At 35.3% G+C, this 23,849-nt stretch overlaps 5 protein-coding genes and 1 long non-coding RNA gene across 10 annotated transcripts in view; 4 read left to right on the top strand and 2 right to left on the bottom strand.

The window, feature by feature from the left end:
• The first annotated feature begins 6,046 nt into the window (after positions 1-6,046).
• On the top strand, positions 6,047-6,722 carry LOC111453099 (macrophage migration inhibitory factor homolog). The gene is made up of 2 exons (XM_023094047.1): positions 6,047-6,202; positions 6,323-6,722. Exons 1-2 carry the CDS (start codon positions 6,092-6,094, stop codon positions 6,548-6,550), a joined length of 339 nt encoding a protein of 112 aa, XP_022949815.1. The 5' UTR covers positions 6,047-6,091; the 3' UTR covers positions 6,551-6,722.
• Positions 6,723-8,798: 2,076 nt separating this feature from the next.
• Positions 8,799-9,833, top strand: LOC111453097 (PRA1 family protein B2-like). The gene has a single exon (XM_023094045.1). It carries the CDS (start codon positions 9,005-9,007, stop codon positions 9,620-9,622), a length of 618 nt encoding a protein of 205 aa, XP_022949813.1. The 5' UTR covers positions 8,799-9,004; the 3' UTR covers positions 9,623-9,833.
• A 1,328-nt stretch (positions 9,834-11,161) lies between these two features.
• On the top strand, positions 11,162-14,016 carry LOC111453096. Of its 2 annotated transcripts, none has more exons than XM_023094043.1 (3): positions 11,162-12,110; positions 12,306-12,396; positions 13,576-14,016. In XM_023094043.1, exons 1-2 carry the CDS (start codon positions 11,202-11,204, stop codon positions 12,360-12,362), a joined length of 966 nt encoding a protein of 321 aa, XP_022949811.1. In that variant the 5' UTR covers positions 11,162-11,201; the 3' UTR covers positions 12,363-12,396; positions 13,576-14,016. The 2 variants fall into 2 exon arrangements, with proteins under 2 accessions (XP_022949811.1, XP_022949812.1); XM_023094044.1 differs by having other exon boundaries at positions 13,573-14,016.
• A 1,505-nt stretch (positions 14,017-15,521) lies between these two features.
• Positions 15,522-17,198, top strand: LOC111453095. The gene is made up of 2 exons (XM_023094042.1): positions 15,522-15,850; positions 15,962-17,198. The coding sequence occupies exons 1-2, from the start codon at positions 15,828-15,830 to the stop codon at positions 17,046-17,048; spliced, it is 1,110 nt and encodes a 369-aa protein (XP_022949810.1). The 5' UTR covers positions 15,522-15,827; the 3' UTR covers positions 17,049-17,198.
• On the bottom strand, positions 17,117-22,553 carry LOC111453089 (protein DETOXIFICATION 44, chloroplastic). 4 transcript variants are annotated; one of them, XR_002712217.1, is made up of 15 exons: positions 22,136-22,553; positions 21,807-21,931; positions 20,983-21,141; positions 20,746-20,888; positions 20,444-20,579; positions 20,238-20,334; positions 20,017-20,117; positions 19,612-19,775; positions 18,770-18,841; positions 18,496-18,612; positions 17,996-18,091; positions 17,785-17,906; positions 17,505-17,598; positions 17,274-17,395; positions 17,117-17,172 (listed from the first exon to the last, which is right to left on the bottom strand). XR_002712217.1 is itself a non-coding variant. In XM_023094035.1 (13 exons), exons 1-13 carry the CDS (start codon positions 22,417-22,419, stop codon positions 17,535-17,537), a joined length of 1,680 nt encoding a protein of 559 aa, XP_022949803.1. In that variant the 5' UTR covers positions 22,420-22,553; the 3' UTR covers positions 17,179-17,534. The 4 variants fall into 4 exon arrangements, 1 of the variants encoding a protein (XP_022949803.1); XR_002712216.1 differs by having other exon boundaries at positions 17,274-17,376; XR_002712215.1 differs by having other exon boundaries at positions 17,274-17,598.
• Positions 22,554-23,685: 1,132 nt separating this feature from the next.
• LOC111453576 overlaps positions 23,686-23,849 on the bottom strand; it is a 1,259-nt gene continuing 1,095 nt past the window's right edge. Inside the window, exon 2 of the long non-coding RNA XR_002712276.1 lies at positions 23,686-23,780. This is a non-coding gene — a long non-coding RNA (uncharacterized LOC111453576). The remainder of the gene's footprint in view (positions 23,781-23,849) is intronic.

Genomic DNA, 23,849 nt, shown 5'->3' with positions numbered 1-23,849 from the left:
TTTTTTTTTTTTTTTTTTTTTTTTTTTTTTTTTTTTTTTTTTTTTTTTTTTGTCTCTATTGAAGTTAAAGATATTTCATATCTAAAATGGCACGTATTTAGCATAAAACATGTGAAATCTTACATTGATAGGAGACGGAAACGAAACATTCCTGATAAGTATGTGGAAATCTTTTTCTAGTAGACGCATTTTAAAACCGTGAAGCTTACGAGCCAAAATGGACAATATCTGCTAGTGGTGGACATGGGGCTATTACAAATGGTATCAGAGTCATACACCGAGTGTTGTACAAATGAGGACGTTGGGTCTTCAAGAGTTGTGAGATCCCACATCGGTTGGAGAGGAGAACGATATTAGGTGGTGTGCTAGAGAGGATGCTGAGTCTTTAAGGGAGGTGGATTGCGAGATCCCACATTGGTCGGAGAGAATTAAGGTTTTGTGAAAATAATTGACATCTAGAAACGGTTAATATTGAAAGTACATTGCGGTAATAATTTAAAGTAGGGGTAAGATGTTACATTGGTATTGGCAAAAAGTATGTAAAAAATCTACATTTTCTAAAAAGTATTTTCCCCAATTAAATTAATTTTAAAAATGATTTCTTTTGCTTTTGTTGGTTTCAATACAAAACATTACCTTTTGACTTTGTGCACTAAACCTTACTTCATTAATTATCCACTTTAATCATAACACATTCAAATTTAAAAAAATATAAAAAAAAAATTATTAGTCTCCTAATTAACTCCTTCTCCTCCCTAAATTCTCGCACTCTTTTTTTAATTTTATTTTCGTTTTTGCCACATAATCATGTTACTTACTTATTTTAAGTACGTTTAATTTTACCATTTTCTATGACTGAATGGATAATGCGAGATCTTGATTTGAATCTTGGACATGAAACATTATACGATTTTACATTATATCTGTTAGCAGTGGGCTTGGACCGTTATAAATGGTATTAGAGTCAAACACCAGACGATGTGCTAGTGAAGACAGTAAGCCCTGGAGGGGTGTGGACATTGAAATAGATTGTAAGATCTCACATTGATTGGAGAGAGAGAAACGAGTATCAATGAGGACGGTGGACCCTAAAAGGGAGTGGATTGTGAGATCCCACGTTGGGTGATAAGGGAACGAAACGTTTTTTACAAGGGTATGGAAACCTCTTCTTAGCAGATGGGTTTTAAAAATTTTGAGGGAAAGTCCGAAAAAAAAAAACATAAAAAAGACAATATCTACTCGAGATAGACTATAGAATCTTTAAAACCCACCGACCTAAAAAGATTACAGCGGGGAAGGTAGGTTAGAAAGATAGTTGAGGTGGCATTTTAAAGTATTGAACAAACAAAGAAGATAAGAAAAGCAAGCAACCTTAATGTTGTTGTCTCTTGCTTTTTGACAAACTGAAATAAAGGTTGATGTACACAATTTTCTAAGAACCTATACAATTGGTTCGACCGCACATAGATATGGGATCTCACAATCTACTAATTTGAGGTCTATTATCTTCGTTGGCACTCGTTTCTGTCTCCGATCGATGTAAGATCTTATAATACTCGTAAATTACCCAGCTATCAAAAGATAATCGAGAACGACATTACTCAAACATTAGTTCGTTCTTATTATTTCTTTGAGATCAATTGTCATATCCCACATTAGTTAAAGAGGGAAACAAAGTATTCTTTAAAAGGTGTAGAAACTTCTCCCTAGTAGACACGTTTTAAAACTGTGAGACTAATAACGATATGTAGCAGATCAAAACAGTATCAACTAGGGGTAAACTTAGACGGAAATGGGTCGGGTGATTTAAGGGTAATGTGAAAGAGATATCCCTTTCCCTTGTGGTTGAAGCAATTATGTGCCCTCCAAAAAGTAGGGGTCCCGAGAGAGCCGACATGCCATAGTCGCGAGTCTGTTTATAGTAGCGACTCTTGTCATAGTTAACAAGGTGGAAACTTCCACGAAAAAACGGACACCTCCCCTAAGCTTTTATTAATGTTTTTCATCCATTTTAGTCAAAATAAATTGTACATGAATTTGGGCCGCTCTTTTTGGGCTTCATCTGATCCAAAGTTTGTTTGGGCTTTGCTAAATTAAGCCGACTCGACTCTAGGCCCAATAGGCCCAATTACAGTAGGTAGGTGTATTTTACTTGGAGCAATTCTATGGTGGATGACGTCCTAACAATTTTCTTGGGATGTATGTGAATGGTGACAAAACATGTTGGAAGAACTTGTGTTAGTCTACAGTGATAATTTTCGCTCTTAAGAAGTAAGGAGTAGGTAACGTAACCATGTCGCAGGTGATGCAAGGGAATGTCGGGGCACACAAATGTCTAATCTGGATTACGAATCCTGGGGATGGGTCGGTCCAAGTTTTCTCTAACTATTTTCTATTTTTTATTATTTTTTCTTTTTCTTTTATTTATTTATATAATTTTTGTTTGTTTCTCTTTCTTTAATTATTTGTGTTTTATATATGGTTTCTTTTTCTATATTTGTTTTTTATATTTTTATTTTTATAAAATATTAATTTTATCTATCAATCCTATTCAAATCGTTTATAAATAGGTTGATAGAAGAATTAGAATAAATAATAATAAATTAAAATTAATGTATTTTATGTTATAAGGAATGAAATAAATTAAATATATTTAATTTTTAAAATATAACCTATATAATTAATTCTCCAATTTTATTTTTCCATTTATTAAAGATAATTATTAAAATTTAAGGTATGTTATTTGTGAATGAAAATTAAATTGGTCAAATTTATTTTAATTTTACTTAATAAAAATCAAATCGAGTGGATCTTTAATACGTTCTCTATATACGATCGTAATAACTTGAGCCTAAACACTATATACAACTCACATATGAATAAAATTTATAATTTAACCCAGCGGTATTGTAACAGTCTAAATTCACTGTTAGTAGATATTGTTCGCTTTGGTCTGTTATGTATCGTCGTGAACCTCATGATTTTAAAACGTGTCTGCTAGGGAGAGGTTTTGATACGCTTGTAAGAAATACTTCGTTTTTGTCTCCAACCGGACGTGAGATTTGACACGTTTGATTGTCTTAGGGTGGGGGCATTAAATTTGGGACATATGGGTCAATTTAGTTGAAGTTGGTTGGGTTAAATTGGGCAGGCCCATTTAATGATTGGTTCAAACGCCCACCGTCATCTTTGACTAAAGAAACAACGGTCGTAAGGTCATTTTCGGAAGAAAAGAAAGAAAATGCTCTATGTTTGTAGAGGTAAAAGCAAAGGGGGACAACGGCGCCGACAAATACACGCCACGCCGTTAAGACGGACCAATTCCACCATCCTCCGATCAAATGGAGACATGGGCCCCACACCCCGATTAATTGGTTCGGATCGGCTGACGGTGGTGGCCATTTTTGAAAGCTTGCCTTTTTTGGTCTCCTCTTTTTTATTTATTATTATTATATATATTAGAGGATTTAATTATGAAAAATGTTTTTTCTTTTTGCTCTTTTTTTTTTTTTAATTAATTAATTTTTTTTTTCTTTTTTTGTTATTTAGCAAATTCAACCTCTTCGTTTGCCTTTTAAAGCTGCGTTTTTCAACCTTTCCCTTTATTCATATTTATCCCAAACAAAATACATTTTACATTTGTAATATTATTTTATTTTAATTCCATTTTCTATTTTTCATCCATTATAATATTTTAAATTTTAAAATATTAATTTTAATTTCTAGTTGGCAAATATTATCCATTACGTCTCACAATTTAAAAATGCATCTATTAAGGAGAGGTTTTCTCCTCTCCAACTGACGTGGGATCTCATAATCCACCTCTCTCAGCACACCGCTCGATACTTAATTTTGATACTATTTGTAACAACTCAAGCCCACCGCTAGTCAATATTGTCCGCTTTGGCCCGTTACGTATCGCTATCAGCTTCACAGTTCTAAAACGTGTTTGCTAGGGAGAGGTTTCCACATCCTTATAAAAAATGTTTCGTTATCTGCCCAACTAATATGGGATTTCACAAAATAAAAATTTTAAAAATTCAACATAAATAGGTCGGGAAAATGTGTATCATCAAACGTGTTTAAAGGATTGTATTTAGCACATTTTTTTAAAAATCAAATTAATAATGTTGAAGAAATTAAGGAAATTCAAACATTATCCAATACTTTATTTTCAGTGTCTTTTTTAGAATTTTGGAAGATGAAATATGAACAAAACTCAAACTTTATGAATTAAAAAAGCAAAAAAAAAGTTGATATTAGAATGTTTAATGGAACATGCCAACATGTATAATTGGTCCGCAAAAAAGTCAACAATACCAATTCCGTTGACCTACTCAAATATTTGGTAGTCAATATTATAGATCTCGAATTCCCATCATTTTAAATTAATTAATAAAAGTGTTTATATGACTCGAGAATCTGACTAATCTAGACTATCCAACTCTGATTATAAGGATTTTTTTTTTCATTTGGTTTGGATTGGGTTGGCTCGTCCGAACGGTCCGTGACTGTTTCAAGTGGATTTGCAGGTCGACATCTTTTTTATCTGGTCAACCTGATCAACTTACCGTGTTTTAAAGATTATTATACAAATTAAGAATATTTAACGTTTGTAATCGAGGTTAATGATGTGTTATGACTTATAAATGTTTGATATTCGGGACTTATGTGATTTTAGTTATTAATATAATATATATGGTAGATGAGTAAGATTTGTTAAAATAATTAAAAACAACCCGACAACCTAACCCATCACAACTTGAAAATAGAGAGTTGGGTTGAGTTGAACTCTCTTCTTCGAGTTGCTCAAGTCACCAACCCAACCAACAAGTCTACTGTTAGCAGATATTGTTCACTTTTGCCTATTACGTGTCGTCGTTAGCCTCATAATTTTAAAACGCATCTACTAGGGAGAGGTTTCCACATGCCTTATAAGGAATGTTTTGTTCTCCTCTCCGGCTATTGGCACACTACTTGGTGTCTGTCTCTGATACATTTGTAACAACCCAAGCTCATCGCTAACAAATATTGTTCGCTTTAGCCAGTTACGTATGGTCATCAATCTCACAATTTTAAAACACGTCTATTAAAGAGAGATTTTCACAACCTTATATGGAATGTTTCGTATATAATTTTTGTATAATTTTATAAATTATTTGAGAATAAATTATTGATACCCATGACTAACCGAACTCAAAGACCTAAAATTTAATGCATATTATTATAGTATACTTATTATTGTTTTATTAATAAATTATTATAATGTTATAAGATTTATAAGTATATCTCATTATTACTTATAACATTTGATTTTTAAAATATAAGTCGGGAAAAGTTTATATAATTTTATTAGAATGATTTATTTGAAGATAATTATTTATATTTATTAAAAAAATAAACAACTCAAAATACATCAAAGTTAAATTAAATTAGTTAAAATTATTTTAATAAACTAAAATAGTTAACCATAGTTAATTATCAAAGTTAAAATATGTTTTGTTTATTTATTTGATGAATAAATGTTTTATATGCATGAATAAGCATTTGAAGCCTAAGATAAAAATAATTATTTTTATGTTAAAACTTTAATTATAAAATCAATTTTTTTAAAATTAAATTAATAAAAATATCTTTATCTAAAAGTTATGCAAAACGTTTAAGAGATAAACGGTTATATGTTGTGAGATTCCAAATTGGTTGGAGAGGGGAACGAACATTCCTTACAAAGATACTGTAACCTCTTCCTAAGAGATGCAACTGTGAGGCTGAAAGCAATATGTAACGAGTCAAAGCGGACAATATTTGCTAGCGGTAGGGTTCAGTTATTGGTTGAATTATGGACGGGTCAATTATTTGAAAGGAAAAAAATGGCACCATTTGAAGTAAGACCAAAACCACAACACCTCATCGTGTAGCATTAAAAACGTGTATTTTAATTTGAGAGAAAAACCCACGTTTTGGTTCAAAGAAAAAAAGTTGACAAATCTTTGCTATAAAAACCCTTCCTTTCTAATTTCATTTCCATAATTTCATTCAAATCTTCCCTCTCTAAACTCCACCATTCTCTCTCCTCTCCATATTAATCCCCATGCCTTGCCTTTACATCTCCACCAACGTCGATCTCGCCGGAGCCGACTCCGCCGCCATCTTCGCCGCCACAACCTCCGCCGTCTCCTCAATTATAGGCAAACCCGAGAATGTAAACCATACTCTCTCTCTCTATATATATATATAATATTGATATTTGTCTTCCATTACAGCTTACCGATGCATTGGTTTTAGTAAATATTCTTAATTTATTTTGTTTTTTTTTGGACAGTATGTTATGGTGTTGTTGAAAGGGTCGGTGGCGATATCGTTCGGGGGGAACAAGGAACCGGCGGCGTTTGCGGAGGTGGTGTCGATGGGAGGAATAAACTCAGAAGTAAAGAGGCGGCTGATCGCCACGATTGGAAGCATTTTGAAGGAGAAGCTGTCAGTTCCGCCGGCGAGATTCTTCCTTAAAGTCCACGACACGACGGCGGGTCGCCCCGTTTCAAAATTATGAAGCTGTTCCAAGTTTGACCTTTTGTTGATTGACAGTTAAAACTGTGGAAGTTATACCGTTGAAATTCGTTACATAAGCTATGATAATGAGAGAGAAAGAGAGATTCTCTATGTCTGTGGTTTAATAATTGTTTCATCCACTTATAAATAATTTGGTCCTTTAAGGAAATAATATAACATGTACTCTAAGTTTTATATCAATAATTTTAATTCTAAAAAATGATGAATATTTTTACGATTATTACTATATTTTAAAAAATACACATAAAAATTCAAAAGTATATTTTAACTTTTTAAATGTTTTTAATTTTTTTTTTAATAGAGATATTTTTAGACCACTTAAAAGAGTCGAAAGTAAAGTATATTTTTTAAATAAAATATTAATAGTTTTACTAAAATTAGCTAAAAATATATCCTTTTTAAGTTTTTATTAATTTAAGAATATTATAAAAAAAAATTAAAACTAAATACAAATATTTTATCAATTTAGAGGATTGATTAACAAAAAAATAGACCAATATTAGTTGTCTCTGGATATATTTATTTTGTTGGCCGCAATTACATTATATATATATATATATATATATATATATATATATATATATATATATATATATATATATTTCTTCTTCAGTTTTTTCTCTAAAATATAAATTAAAAAATTATTTTATTTTTTGACTTATAATTTGCATAATTAATATATAAATATAAATATAAATATAACATAAAATAATGCCTCCTTTATATAGTTCTCAATTGCATGATTATTGGTATTATTGTTCTTGTTTTAGTGATTAAATATGTTTAGTGGGGTTGGTATAATCATGTTCGACACCAGTATAATGCACTCTTCATAGCTAATTCTTCACGGCGTTTGAGTCTAAAAGATAAAAAGAAGCTTGTTACCACGTGTTGAGTATGATTATTCTTCGACTTGCTCGAGATTCTCTTTGAAATCAATGATGTTTTTGAATACGACTGGATCAACCAAAAATTGTAAGTGGATCGATTCAAACTAAACGATCATATTTTGGGTAACAATAAAAAAAAGACTCACACGCTAAGAACGAGTTAGGTTTTAGCATTTGAATTTTTATAGAGTTAGGTACACCAATAGACATCGAGAATCGGGATACAATTACAAAATAAAATGAAAAAGACTCAAATACAAAAAAACGTATTGACGCTTAAGAACGACTCATTCTATGACCATGCAGCTCTCACACGCTCCTCTACTTCGACTAACAGTTTGCAAACACCGGAAGGAAAAATGGTAATTATTAATTATACCTGGTAAACAACCTACTTGGGAGCCCAGAAGCTTGACACAGTCCCGTGTTGGCACTACGCTCTAGCCAACTTCATGTGGCAAACTGTGCACGGACACTTCACTGATCTTGTTGTAGCTTCGTTCATTGTGTCGTCTAAGTCCAACTTGATGCTCTCAAGCGGATGCTGGTCTCAACACTCTTGTCAAGTCATTCTCCTTAAGCACTAGGTGATGGCTCAAGGAGCTCACTTGTTGGAGCACTTCTTCGGAGTGAACAACCCATTCTCTTGGGCTCTCCCCCACTAAACTTCAGCAACTCATTCTATGGACTTCCGTTGTTGTGAGATCTCACATCAGTTGGAGAGAGGTGCAAAGTATTCCTTATAATGGCGTGGAAACCTTTCCTTAACATACACATTTTAAAACTGTGGGGTTGACAATAATATACAACGGACCAAAGCGGACAATATCTATTAGCGGTGGGCTTGAGCTGTTACAAATGATATCAGAGCCAGTCACCAGACAGTGCGAGACACTAGTCGAATTAGGGCTAGACCCTCTCTATACTAATGCGTTTTACAATTGTGAGGCTGATGACCATACATAATAGGTCAAAACAAACAATATATACTAACGATGAGCTTGGACTATTACAGTGCACTAGGTCAAAGCAAACAATATATACTAACGATGAGCTTGGACTATTACAGTTGTGCACATGCACTTAGTCAGTGCATGTCTCATCTGACCCGACTTCTTTGCTTCGAAGGCACTGATCTAATACACCTTCTAATTCAGTATCGACCTATTTGAACTTTCAATCCCTCGACAAATGAACTTGGTTCGTGCTTCGCATCATTCACAAAATTATTTTTAAAAATAATTTGAAACTATTTAATTATAAATAAATAAATTTAAAGCTTTTTCCAGATGTCAATAAAAATAGAAAGAAAAATAAATAAATAAAAAATGAGAGGGCGTGAGAGGTCTTGGCCAGGATTGGGCCACTGGCTCGAATATAGGCAGAGGAGAAAAGAAAACCCGAAACCGAATTTTCTAGCGACTTTCATCGGCGCCTCCGTTCCCCCATTTTCCGGCCATCCCGCCCTTTTAACTCCATACTTTCCGGCCATTTATATTACCCTTCCAACCCCCTGATTCCTTCGTCCCTTCCCTTCCACCACAATGCCGTCCTCTTCTCCGGCCATCCTCCCCGTTTCCAATTCCGAATCTCAACCTCAAATCCCCCTTTCCTCATTCGCCAGCCACCTCTTCCTCTCCCTCCGTCACGCCTTCTCCCGTCGCCGCCCTTGGCCGGAGCTCCTAGATCGCTCCGCCTTCTCCAAGCCAGAGTCCCTCTCCGAAGCCACACTCCGCATCCGCAAGAACTACACCTATTTCCGCGTTAATTATTTCGCGATTATAGCCCTAATTCTTGCGTTTTCATTTTTCTCAAATCCTTCGTCTCTGTTCCTCTTGATCGCGCTTCTTTCCTCTTGGATCTTCCTCTACCTCTTCCGCCCTTCCGATCAGCCGCTTGTTCTGTTCGGCCGGTTGTTCAGAGACAGCGAGATCTTGATTGGCCTTGTTGTTTTCACCGCCTGTGTTATCTTCCTCACCAGCGTCGGATCCGTTCTTGTTTCGTCCCTCACCGCCGGTGCCGCTGTCGTCTGCGCTCACGGCGCTCTCCGATCTCCCGATGATCTGTTCCTTGATGAACAGGAAGTTAACTCCACTGGATTTCTCGGTTTATTCGCCGGCGCCCCCTCTGCTGCCGCCTCCGCCGCTCCTTCCGGCGCGTAAATGATGTGATTATTGAAACCATATGTGCTTCTGTGTGTTGATTTGTTCATTTTATTATTTGTTTGATTGAACATTTTTGTTGTTCGATTGTTACCATTTGGGTGGGGAATTGTTTCAATTTTTATAGCCAAGAGAGTTTTGTTCATGTTAAAAATTTGTATCAACTTAGGTTTGATCCATCAATTCTATTTATTTTTTTGCTAAACGTGTTTTTAATACCACAAATATAGATTTTTTTTTCCTATGTTTTAATCTTATTTTAGCATTAATTTTATCCATTTTGGTTTGAAGGATCGAGAACGATACACATTGCTTAAGGTTTTTCTCACTGTCAGCCTCACCGTTTAAAGGCTTCCATACCCTTGTAAGGAATACTTCGTTCTTCTCCCTAATAGACGTGAAATTTCCTAATTCAATCCCTTGGGGCCAACGTCCACAAAGCACATAGCTTTGATACTATTTATAACAGCCCAAGTTCACCGCTAACATATATTGTCCGCTGACCCGATACGTAACAAGCCAAAGCGGACAATATCTGCAAGCGGTGGAGTTGGACTGTTACACATTCATACTCTTATATTCTCATGGCTCGTAACTTTCTAGCTAACCTAATGCTTGGAAAAGTATAACTTAGGCTTAGGTCAGTAATAATTAACTTTGAAGGAGAGAATTATGAACTCGAGCTTTTTGACTTATAGTAATGGTCGGTTGTTAATTGACTAAAATAATAGCTTATAGGGTGAAATCGAAATCAAATCTGTAGGGTCGTTCGAAATCAAATCCCTAGAGTTGTTCTCCAAAAAAATTTTATCACGTATTATTTGCATGATTATTATTCACACCTTAGTAGTTACTAACTATAATAACTAATTAAATCAAAACATCAATTGTGTGGACGTAGTTACTAACTATAATAACTAATTAACCTAAAACATCAATGGCGTGGACGATGCTCTTCACTCTTATCTTTATAATTTAGATTTTAAATATGCTACTAAATTTTGAAATTTTTTATTTTAATTATGCAATTTAATTTTTTTAATTAAAATTAAAGATAAATTGACGTGAAAATTGATTATAAAAATTAAAAATTAAAAGTTACACCATAATTTACAACTCAATTCAAGTTATATTTACTGTTTATTTTAATTATAAAATAGATTATTTTTTTTTTCTTGCAAAACCTATATTATTCTTTGTCTTGAAGCATTTGTTATACTAAAAAAACAATATTGTTTAATTTAATCTTAATAATCGGAAAAAAAAAACCCCAATTTAAATTAAATTATTCATATTAAAGGCGAGTTGAAATTTTACGTAATTTAAATATTTAGTTAAGAAAGGTTTAAAAAGAATAAAATAAAAAAAATAAAAAAAATAAAAAATAAAAACTTAAGACTTTAAATTATTTAAAAATATGATGGATTTCGTAATTTAGTGGCCAAGTACGTACAATTTCGATATTGGACGACAAGTCGACTTAGGGAAAACCACATGTCGTTTGACAGAAACTATCAAAGCACCTTAAAAGCCGGATCCCTTCCCTTGTAGAAACGAAGATAAATGTGAATCGGCGACCATGGAAGACGAATCGTTGCAGAAGGTTGCGATTTCAGGGCCAATCTTAGCCTCTTTGATCCAACGCTGCTCCTCCTCCTCCTCCGGCGCCGTTGATGGTCTTCTCTTCGGCCATGTCTCCGAAACTACGCCCTTATCCCTCTCCGATGATCCATCTTCTTCATCCAACATCGAACCATCGGTACGTGTCGCCACTGTCACCGGATTTCTCTGCTCTGGTACCACGAATAGTTTTTACGATTCTTCTGGACAAGTAGATTCACAATTGCTTAACCGCCTTCTCGGCCGAAACCTGTCCGACGGCCAAGCTCAACCTAACGATTCTTTGGTCGGTTGGTTTGCCGGCCGCCGGAGAACTCAGCTTCGACCTTCCATGCGTGAATACTTAGTGAGTGCCTCTCTGTCTTCGATGAAGCAATTGTCGTTTCCTGTCAAAGACTCTGTGAAACCTACCAATCTAATCCCTAGTTTGTTTCTGCTTCTGACTTCGCCGATATCTGATCAAATTATCCACACACACGAGTACCGTGCTTTTCAATTTCGGTCCTCCAATGAGTTCTTTGAGCCGAAATCAATTGACATTGTGAACATCGGACCGGCATTTCGTGGCCACTATGGGTCGTTTACCCCTAATTCTCCTTTCCCTCATTTGCCTTGCGAGATGAGAGCTTCTCCGATGAATGTAGATAAGATTGATGGGAATTTGAATCTGATGAAGCAAAACTTGAAAGATCAGAAGCAACTGAATATGTGTGCTGAAGGATTCGAGATTGGGAACTTGACCCGGTTACTGGGTTCTGAGGCAGCAAATTATACTGCTGGGCTGGAGGATTTATACGAAAAAATGCTTGCCAAGACTGAGAGCTTGGCACGGCTCGTTGAGAAGAGCTCTGCTCAGGTTCTTGATCAGGTATTCAATCGCTTCTATATGAATGAACCCTTGAGGGCTAACAGCTAAGATACCATTTAGGCAATGCTCGTTAGGTGGTTTGTTTTTTATGTTTCAATGACTAGTAAATTGTCTATTGTTTGTCAATGCTTAATGCTCCTGTTGATTGTTCAATTTCTTCTAGGTTTTACGTATATATTTCGCAACTTTTTGCAGGAAAATCACAACAGAAAGTTGAGATATAAACTTGCGAGGTACCCTGGATTTGAGTAAGAAATTTGTTCTTACTACTGGCGTTTTTGTTCATGTAAGCTAATTTCGTCCTCTCCCATCATCCTACTTTCATTTGTTTATCTAATCATTTCGCTATCGCATTGGATGCATGACATTTGCTCTGCTTCTAATCTGTGTGACAGAATTTGTATTCAATAATATACTTGTAATGAGGTGAAGATGGTACCAATCATTTTTTATGCAGTTAATGGTTACCATTTTATTTTATCATTCGGTTGGGTAATGCAAAAGGATTTTGAGTCGAAATTTTTTAGTTTAATTAAGCTTTGAGATGAGTGTTCTTCCCCAAAAGAAAATTCTAATCTTACCCAAAAAGAAAAAAAAATCAAGGCGATCGTTGGAGCTCTGTCGAATAGTATGCAATCTTGATTCGTGATGTTTCTTAAGTTTTGCTTCATTCTGAAATGATAGAAATGTTTGTAGTTGATTTGGATATAATCCTGATTTCTAGTAAAAGAACAAGGATACATTCCGTGGCAAGAGTTGAAATCTTAGTTTTCTGCGTCACGATTAACGACTACACGAAGAATCTATTGCCTTTTTCTCTTTACTTAATGAACTGTAAGTTTTTAATAAAGGAGAAAGGAGAAGGCTTTCTTGAAGTTTGACTGAATGTAATATTGAGCTTTCCCCTTTGCTTCAATATTGGGATAGCAAGTTTGGTGCAAAATGCGGTGTTCACAGTTACTAGGTTCATTTTTAAGTGTAGGCACACCACTTTCCACCCTTTCACTTGTAGCACAACTTACCCCCATTTTTCAGCATGAAACTGATGGCAAAAGAAAGAAATGGGGGAGTTCGTCCCATATTTTCTCACTTTCGACCAACTCTCAACGTTCTCCGGTACTGCCATGTTTCGCAATCGTTATGGACTGATCAATTCTATGTCTTGAACATGCAGGTTTGAGTTCAATTTGGTATCACTGATTTATAGTTTTGACCAGTCGACTTCGCGTTCCTAGTTTTTATTTCCTAGTTTCCAATGCCAATTCTTTCATGTTTAATTAAGCACCCAGGTAAATGTAAAGTCATCCAAACAACCCATTGTTTGTATCATGATGTGGGGGAGAGTCATTAGGAACCAAATAAAACTGTCCATTTAAGGTGAAATTAGAGAAAACAAGATCTGCAACAACATTCTATTCTTTATCTAATTCCCATTTCTTTGTTTTCTTCTAAATTCTGGAAGCAGGAACTGCAAGAACATCGACCTTGTAACGAAATTACGAACTTTTGGCATCAAAACCCGAATGCTGCATGCCGTTGACATTAAAATGGCGACTTTCTGAGCTGAAGGGAGCTACCAAGCAGACCTTTGAAGTCCTAGGAATGATCTTAAGTTTAGGCAGTAGTTTGTTTGGGGAATATCAAGCTATAATGAGTTGCCCCCACAACCTTTGCTGTGTGTATGAGGTACAACCTTCTACAATTTCATTCCCTGCCTTTTGTCACTTGAAGATTCACTCTGTTTGATATGATTTCATATATTCCATACGAAATGTTCTGTTCTTGATTGGATTCTTATCATAATGTGGCTACTTCCTTGTGTTTTTTTAATGAATTCTCAAAGATCCCATTCAGGAAAAAGCTTTTATGTACTTACTTTCCAGCTCTAAGGTGCTGTTTGGGTGTACTTTTTGGTGTCTTTTCTTTCTTTTTTTCAGAGATTTGTGATTGAGAATGAATTCTGATTTGTTCACATGTTCTTGCGCATTGATCTCTAGTGTTCATTGTACTTGAAGGTTCCTCTCAAATCACGATAAGATAAGAACCAATATATGGATAAAATGGTAAGTGATGAAATTTATTTGGAGGATACTGATTATTTGGAAGAAAAAACCTTCCTTTTTTGCTCATTTTTAACAAGTTGAGCTCCCTTCCCGAGAAGGATAACTTCATTGGTGAAATTATCAGGCAGGTATTGCATCGAGTTAGAACACTTGTTTGTCGTGTTTGTCGTAGTATACGACGCTGCACACGTGATGGATGAATTTGAAGCACAATCACAATCATAACGTTACAAGTGATTCAATATACCATATAGAAATAATATAATAAAAGGAGTAACTCTCGATTTTGAAGGGTTGACTTTGTTGTGCTTGATTGATGGTAAGAATATTCGTAATATTTTAGAAAGTGGAGAATGTATCCTTATAATTGATTTGGCAAAAAGAATGTTCGTAACATTTTAGAAAGTGGAGAATATTGACTTTGTTGAGCTTGTTCGATGGTAAGAATGTTCATAACATTTTAGAAAATGGAGAATGAGTCCTTACTATTGATTTGGCAATAAAAATGCCATTTTAGAAAGTGAAAGATGTATCCTCTTATAAAAAATCGATGCATTAAGAGTATCATAAAAAAGGAACTTATGGGAACTTAGCTGGAATAGGGGCGAGGATTATCCGTTTATCGATTTAGAAGGGAATAGGATAATAGGATAAATACGAGAAAATGTCAATGAGGATCTCAATTTAATACTAATTTTGAAGGTAAATTATATAAGTTTAATAGTGAATTTTTTAAATTAATAAATTTATAAAATGGTTTAATGAATCTCTAAATTTTTTTAATTTAATTGGTGTCTAATAAAGAGTTAAAAGTGTCGATTTTTTTAAATTTTTTAAAGATATCTATATTAGTTTAGGTTTTTATAATTAATGCGATTATTATTTAAACAATTAAAAGTAGAAGGGGAAAGCAAAGCACTTTGCTGCTGCTGACAAAGACGCGGTGAGATCGAGTAGGGATAATTACGTAAATTGACCCACACACACCATCCGTGCGGATGGGGCCCACACGCAGACAGATATTTATTATTTATTATTTATTTATTTATTTATTATTATTATTATTATTATTTTCTTTTAAAAAAGAAAAAGACAGAGATATATTACTTGGGGAACAAGTAGCTTTTGCCTTTAATCCTATTCATATTTATCCTCACACCTCCATTTTCTTTTCTTTAATTTTATTCTTTTCTTCTCATTTTATTATTTTTTTTTTACCAAAAAACACATAAAATTACAAATTCAATCTCTAATTTTTTGATTTTATATTCTTTTAAAATTAAAAATAATGTTGATATTTTTTTAAGTAATTATTAAATTTATGAAAAAGTTAATTAAATATAAATAAAATTACCAAATATGAAATTTCGGTTAAAAAAAAACTTCGTGGCTAAGAAAGCAAAGAGTTGCTTGAATTCCTCACCATTCCTCCAAACTCATCCATCACGTCATCAAAATTTTGGATATTTCCAGAGCTTCATAATGGCTTTTCATTTCATACAGGTTTGTTATAAAACCCCTTCTCCTTCCCTTTCCTTCTCCTTTGCTTCTCTTCTCTCCTGAAACTCTCAAAATTTTACTTGTAAGATCAGTAAGTTGCAAACAGAAACAAGAGGCCACCGAAGTGTTGCAATCAGTGAGGAGTTTGAAGCGCATGACGTCTGAGAATTCTAATGGGTAAGTTGAGTTTTCTGTTTAAATTTGATGTATTGTTCTTGTTCATGGCCAAATTTTTCTGGGTTTTGATTGTTTGAGAGATGGCTGAAGAGGGCTGTTTTTTGATTGCAGAGAAAAGATATCAAGAAAGAGGCGAAATGGGTTTGTTTCTGTAGTGGACACTTTGAACAAGTGGAAGAAATTGAATAATCAATTGGAGTTTTTGGCCAAAGATGGAGTAGAGGAAGTTCGTAGAGTTCCAGCCAAGGGCTCCAAGAAGGGTTGCATGAGAGGGAAAGGAGGTCCGCAGAATTCGGACTGTAATTTCAGAGGTGTTAGGCAGAGGACTTGGGGCAAGTGGGTGGCTGAGATTAGAGAGCCTATTGCTAGCAATAATACCCGTGTGAAGAAGAAAGGCAGTCGTTTATGGCTTGGTACCTTTGCCACTGCTCACCAGGCTGCTGTTGCTTATGATGAAGCTGCCAAAGCCATGTATGGCCCTTTTGCTCGTCTCAATTTTCCCGACGACTCTTCTTCTTTGAAACCAGTAACAGCAGAGCATTCGGACACGGTATCCCCTGTTGCTTCTTCATCTTCTTCCTCTTCCTTCTTAAATGGAGTATCTGCAGAGAAACTGAACTGTGAGTATGAATCAATGGAGGAACCGAAAGTGAAAGTGGAAGAAACAGCAAGAAATGGAGTCAATTATACAGATGCTAATCCCAATTCTGTTTATGATTCTAACAACATTGGGAACAGATCAACAGAAGGAGATATCAAGGATGGATTAGCTGATGTTGTAAGAAGCCATGATATTAATAAATACAGCCAAGATCAGAATGATCCTTCTGAGCTTTGTTTCAAATTTGAAGCAATGGATACAAATGGCTACAATGACATCAACGATTGCAATCAATATTTGCTACAGAAGCTTCAGAGTGATGCATATGCAAGAAGAACTTACTGGATTCCAGCGGAATGGGAGGTCGGCGGTCTCGGGCCGACGACGAAGGTGATGGAAGGAAAGGGAACGGAGATGGAGAGCTATGTAGACTGTATGGACTTCAACCGTGATCTGAGTTTGTTGCTGGATCGGCAAAAACACATGGGAGTTGGAGATCAGAGAGTTGATGATTGTAACTTCGAGTTCTTGAGACCTGATTATGATTTTGGGTTGGAGGAGGAAAGGAAATGGCTTGATTCATGCTTCCATGGATGAAGATTGATAGATTATAGGCAGGGTAGATTTTTGGTTTTGTTGGGCTACAATTGTATTCTATTTTTTGACGTACATAGTAGTTTCATTTCTTCTCCTATATGCAGACGCCTGTTCTTGTGTGCACCTTTAATAAAATGAGATTTAGAATGATGTATAAATGTTCATATCTTCCTGATTACAACTTTGGTCCTTCAAATACAATATTCAAAATTGCTTAGAAATTACCCCTCCATTTCAATTTTGATGGTGATTGAGATCGGTGAATATTGCGGCGGACTGTCTGACATGCTCTGGAACTGTTGGCTGTTGCATTGAAGGGGGGCCAGCTCTGGTTAATAGATATAAAGCTACAATGTCAGTAACAGGCAGCAGATTAAGAGGAGCTTTAAAAAAGCTAGGGAACATATCCAAATCCTCGTGGTATTCAACACTTTTAAATGGGATGAGGAGCTTTACGAAGTTCAAGAAGTTTGAAGCCTTTAAGTTTCAGTCACTTTTTTCGTCGAGCTCATTGAAAACCATCTCCCATGGCCCACTCTTCGTGCCCAATCTGGGGTAGGTGAAATAGAGACAAATCGGATATAAGTTAGCCACTAGGGAAATATAAAATGTTCCGTACTATCAGAACTCGGCCTAAAAGTTGTGTTATTTCTTAGTAATATCGAATGTTTACTTGTTAGGTAGGCCTGATTCTGTTTTCTAATCAAATTAATGTGATTTTTCTATGTATTATTACCTCCAGATTCCGGCTATTAAACGCAACATCATGAACAGAAACAATCCACTCCAAACCCCAGGTAGACCGAATGCGGGAGTGACCACAAGCAGGTAGAGAGAAGAAATCAGTCCAACAAGTACCTGCTCTTGTTTCAGGCCAAATTAATATGTATCTTCAAAAAAAGAAGGAAAAGAAAAGAAAAAGGAAGCTCAAATCACTAGGGATATACCATGGAGTAGGCTGCATATCCGAAGTCTGAAACTCCATAGTAGAGCCCATCTACAACAAAAGCTAGAGCATTCACTGGTTGTGATCCAGCAACAAACTGCAAAAACATGGCTAGGATATCAGGACAACCGATCACAATAGCCTTGTAGTGGGTGTACGTGGCATCATGAGAGATAACTGGATCTTCCTAGAAATGTAAAGAACAGGCCGCTAGCAAAATTCACTCCCCCAATTTCAGGATGGATGCCAAATTCTCTCCATCTCTACAGCAATAGAATGTTGTAGGTACCAAACAAGTGCAAATTGCATCAACAATGAATTCATGGCAGGCTTCTAGATGGCCCGAACAAATATGTTACATGAAGAAATTTGATCCAAAATATGACAAATTTAAAGGTCAAGCACATTAGGTCATCCAAACATCTCCATTGTAAATATTGTTAAGCAGTCACAGGAAAGGTAAAAAGTCAAAAGTCGATTATTCAGATAACGTGTTCTTACCCATAACCCAGATCGTGCAATTTCCAGGACTTCTGCATCGGCACTGAATAAACCAGAAAATGCGCCAAATCCCAGGAACAAGATAATAGACAAAGAAATTCCTGAGATCAAACCAATCTGTACATAGAGGTACCCAGAATCAGTTGTGATTTCTTCCCACCAGAAAAAAAACCATGAGACTGAAAGAACAAAAGATTCATCACTTCTATTTTGAGAAGAAAGACCAAAAATAACTGCCAAGAGATGGCATGTTGACGTTTGAGTTACTATTGACCTGTAAAGTTCTATAAATCACTTGACGCGAATGTTCGTAGTCTTGTAGGGTGTAGCTACTTGCTAATAATGCCTGAAAAAGAAGTACAGTAATTATTTACCAGGACCAACAAAACAATGAATTTTCTTTAGGCAATGTGTAACCTGAAGATAAAATCTGGCAATGTAACTCAATTAAAAATCTTGTCAACGTCAGACAAGATTTTACATAGAATAAATAGGCATAAAACATTCTTTTCTTATGGGAATATTTACAATAATCATTCAACAACAAATATTCTGCCTCTAATGATCAATTCATCACCATGGGAGCATAACAAATGATTCACCGACCCAAGACAAAAACAAATCTATCTACATTACTTAAATAAGAGGAAGTTGTGATCTCCAGATAGGGATCCTTTGTTGGATTCGGTAAGAGCTCAAAGAGGTTAATCCGAGGGGTTGACCCTTCGTGAGGGGCGTGGAAATACATAAAAACTCTGGAACCTCGAAGTTTCACAACAAAAATTATTCAGATGGATAGTTCAGTCCTCTGGGATTAGTCGGTGCATGTACAATAGCTTGAACGCTGATAGTTAAGAAAAATGAAAATTATTACGTATTTACTGTCTAGCTCTTTAATAATTCTAAAATCAAGTTTCCAAAACAAGAAGAGACCAATGGCAGAATGCAAAACCAAGAAACTATCTCTGCAGAAGATCATGGGTGGAGCTTTGTAATCAATGAGGTAGACCTTGATGTAACTGAATGCTTCATAAATAGTTACACAACCAAGAAAAAAGCTAAAGGTTTTGCTGAATATAAGTTATGATACCCTAATTATTGAGGTAATCTCTGTACCTGACCAGCAAGTGCTAAAGCATCAGTAAGCAAAGATATGGCCAACCATATTTGTACACAAATTTGATAACCGGCCATGGGTACAGTGCCCTCTCTAGCCGCCATGGATGTGGCTAGAGTCAGGGTTACGAGGACGGCTAATGTCCGGCCCATTAAGAGGCCACCTGAGACATACAACGGAAATCATAACTAAATGGGAAATTTAAGTAGGAGAAAAAATCATCAGAAGGGTTTTCGCAGAATTAGGAGGCATGAATTATTTGTATCTCTAGAAACTAAGAAATTATGGAATTACAGATTCCTCTCACACTCATTCGGGAACAAGTAAGGGAAGAGGAACGAGTGACTGAAACAAATTGATTAACAAAACTTCTTAATCAATCTGTCTGTCAGTGGAAGTAATACCAGATTTGAGATAGCGTGCAACTCTACCACCATCAATGCTGGAAAGAGTAAAAGATATTTCTCCGTTTAATCTCCACAGAAGAACGAATGCGATTAGATACCTGATAAAAAGAGCATTAGACCATCAGGAAAGAACAAGAACATCATTTCCTAATCTAATCTTAGGAACTCATCTCAAGCGCTTAAGCTAAATAAATAAGTTTACCACATTGTTGACGTACTCAGATATCACTGTCGCTATTGCAGCACCTCCAATGCCAAAACCACAAAAAAATATCAACAATGGATCCAGTACTGCATTAAGTAAATTGCCAGCAGCTGACACAACAAAACCAACTTTCATATCAATTAAAAGATCTTAATTAATTTTGAACAGTTTCCATATTCACATCACAGGAAGATAGTCGAGAACAATTATTGATATTACCAGTAGCATACAATGGCGTTTTTGTATCCTTAAATCCACGAAAGGTGCCTTGGGCAGCAAGTGCAATTACAATAGGGGGAGCACCAAATGCCCTCAGAGACAAAAATTGCTCCGCAGGTGCACGCATTGATGAACCCTACAAGATTTCAAGATAGATATGTTGTATGATAGAAATATGGCATGTAAAACCATAATCAAACAATGCAGAAGACGTAAACCAAAGACATTTCAAGACATGAATGAAACAACGAGGAGGATTAGAAGCCAAGAATTATAAAATAAATTGGTAAAGCTTGACATACAACAGGTATACCCATGATATCCATAAGAGACCCTGAACCAAGAGACAGCATAACAGCTTCAGCAATTCCAAGACCAGCAGCAAGTGCCAAAGAAGTGGATACAGAGGAAAGGAGCTTTTTCCCTTGATTCTCTTCTATGCCATCTATATGGTAAAACCAAAAAAAGTTCACGACTTCATAGAAGACAATGTGGAGTTCTTAGTTGAAAAGATTACTGAAATTGCAAACTAGAATTACCAATATTTATTTGAGCAGTGTTTTTCTCGTTTGTATGAATCAAGGCCTGCTCTTCAGCAACAAACGAAGTAGTGATATTGAGTAAAGGAACATTGAATAACTTCGACACCAAATTGAATACTGAAGCTGATACCCCAACTGCAGCCAGTTCAGTAGATCCTACAAAGAGAATGTATACGGCATGGTGCTGCAGTCATCAATATAACCTCAAATAAGATGAAATATTATTTTTAAAATTAGTGTCAAGAACGAACCGTCCAAGCCCATCGTTTGCAGATATTGTCCGCTTCGACCCGTTATGTATCACCGTTAGCCTTACGGTTTTAAAACGTGTCTACTAGGGAGAAATTTTCACCCCTTAGAATGAATGTTTCTTTTTCCTGTCCACCAGACGTGGAATCTCACAATCCACCCCCTTGAAGGCCCAGCGTCCTTACTGGCACACTGCTCGGTGTTTGGCTTTCCCTAGCAGACATCGAGCGGTGTGCCAAAGAAGACACTGGGCCCTCAAGCGGGTGGATTGTGAGATCCCACAAGAGACAAACGAAACATTTCTTATAAGGGTGTAAAAACATCTCCCTAACCGACACATTTTAAACCCTAAGATTGACGGTGATATGTAACGGATCAAAGCGGACAATATCTACTAGCGGTGGGCTTGGACTATTACACCTGCCATCACAGTCAGTACTCATCTAAAGTTCAATTACGAACTTTTGCCTCCAATACTCCAGAATCCAGATAAGCAGGTAATAAAGAAACGATTCCTTTTGCACAATTCAGATAAATATTATCGTAACTTAATACATGAAGAAGTTTTGTACCTATGTGACCAACAAAAGCCGTGTCAATCAATGATGCAATTGGATCAGCAGCCAAAGCCAGTGCAGCAGGCAATGCAATCGCCAATATGTCCAGCGCAAGTTGATCAAACTTAAAATCCGCATCTCTATGGAAATTCAAGAAATCAAATTCCTAGGTAAGATTCTAGAATTGAAGATATATACCGTTGCTGTATTCAAAGATCTTTTTCTTTGCCTTTCATTTTTGGATATGATCTAATCAAAGAAAATAACGCTAAAAAAAACTGGTCTAAATTTCAAAGACGGACCAACTCAGCCAGCCGCTCTGTCCTTCAAGGATCAAAACTTACCTAAAACGATTTAGAAGTGGAACTGAGACAGACGCAGACAACAAAGAGTTGGACGACTTCTTGCCCGGTCCGTTTCGACGGAGCTGCTCGGACGAGGCTGTTGACTTCGGTTCTTCCGGCGGACTCTTCAAGGAAGAAGTAGTAAGATTCTTCTGGAACGACGCTTTCCGAAAATAACGAAAACGGACTTGACAATTGGCGTTTCTGCGCAGCAGTTGACACTTGGAAGATAAATTAGTGCCGGTATTGAAGCATGGAACATAGATAGAGAGACCGGTCGCCATCTCCGGTCACTGAGAAATGGAACAGTGGAAAGGCCGGCCGGTGGAGATTGAGAAACGGGAAGATGAAACCATATACATTTGTCCCAATTTGCAAGGACTAATTTAGACGGACAGAATTGCAGCACGCCATAGAAATATCTTGACGTGTCTTTTTCTTATTTTTTCTTGGCTGTTCATTTTATATAACAAAATTGTATTTTTCTAATAAAAATTATATAATTTTTACTAATTTAATCGACATTTTAGATTAAAATATACTTTAAATTTTATTTCATCTTTTCATCTATCAAAATTTGTAACAAAATATAATTTTTATAAAAAAAAAATAATATAATTTCACCATTTATAAAATAAATTTGCTAAATTAATCCAAATATCTCTAATATTCTTAAATTTCAAAAAAAAAAAATCAAAATTGCCCTTTCCCGAGTTAATATTTTGTTTACAAAATACTCTCTTTCAAAACTACCCTCGAATTTTTTTTTTTAAAAAAAAAAAATTAATAACCTCACACTTTTGTAAGAGTAAAAAAAATATCATTAAAAAGTCCTACATCGACTAATTTAAGGAATGATCATGAATTTATAATCAATGAATACTATCTCTATTGGGACGAGGCCTCCTAGGTAAGTCCAAAAGAAAGTCTTATACTCAGAGTAGATAATATCACATCACTATGAGAGTTGTATTCATTTAATATTAATAATACATCATTTTTGTCTAAGCAAAAAAATATATATATATCTTTTAAAATTTCATTGATATTTGGACATTAATAAATTTTTTTATAAAATTTTAAAGTATTTTTGAAATATTATTACACCTAAATCAATTTTGTATTGAATAAATTATTATATTTAACATCTTAAAATTTTTAAAAATTATTAAATATAAATGAACTAAAACACAAACGTCTTATATGTTCGTAATTCTTAAAAGATGTATTTTTTAGATTAACTCTTCACTTGAATCATTGAATTTCATAAATCTTGCACCCGTCAATATCATGTTACAACATTCAAATGTTGAGTAAAAAGTCCTTGACAAGTAATTTAGATTAGAATTACGATTAACACCATTAACAAAATATTAACGTGACATGTTATTAGATACATTTGAACGAAGATAACAAGGTTATAGATTAGAATTACGATTAACACCATTAACATGTCTATGATTTGGATCACGATTTATAATCTGAATTGGTACTTGATGGCCCCGACATACCCTTGTTGCATGGTCATGCTGCTCTATTCCTAGTTTTTAAGAGTGAACACTATCTCCACATCTCAATACAAATTCTTCCCGCACACGTACATGATCCATCGAGAATTCTCAAAAAGCCTCACAACATCCAATTGCTCTAACGAAAACAAGCTTAATTTAGAGTTTTTATAATTAAGCTACAAAAAAAAAAAAAAAAAAAAAAA

The sequence above is a fragment of the Cucurbita moschata genome, unplaced genomic scaffold, assembly GCF_002738365.1.
Source record: "Cucurbita moschata cultivar Rifu unplaced genomic scaffold, Cmos_1.0 Cmo_Scf00015, whole genome shotgun sequence".
NCBI classification, from domain to species: Eukaryota; Viridiplantae; Streptophyta; class Magnoliopsida; order Cucurbitales; family Cucurbitaceae; genus Cucurbita; species Cucurbita moschata.
The sequence above is the reverse complement of the archived record's forward strand: the minus strand, read 5'-3'. Positions and strand labels throughout refer to the sequence as shown.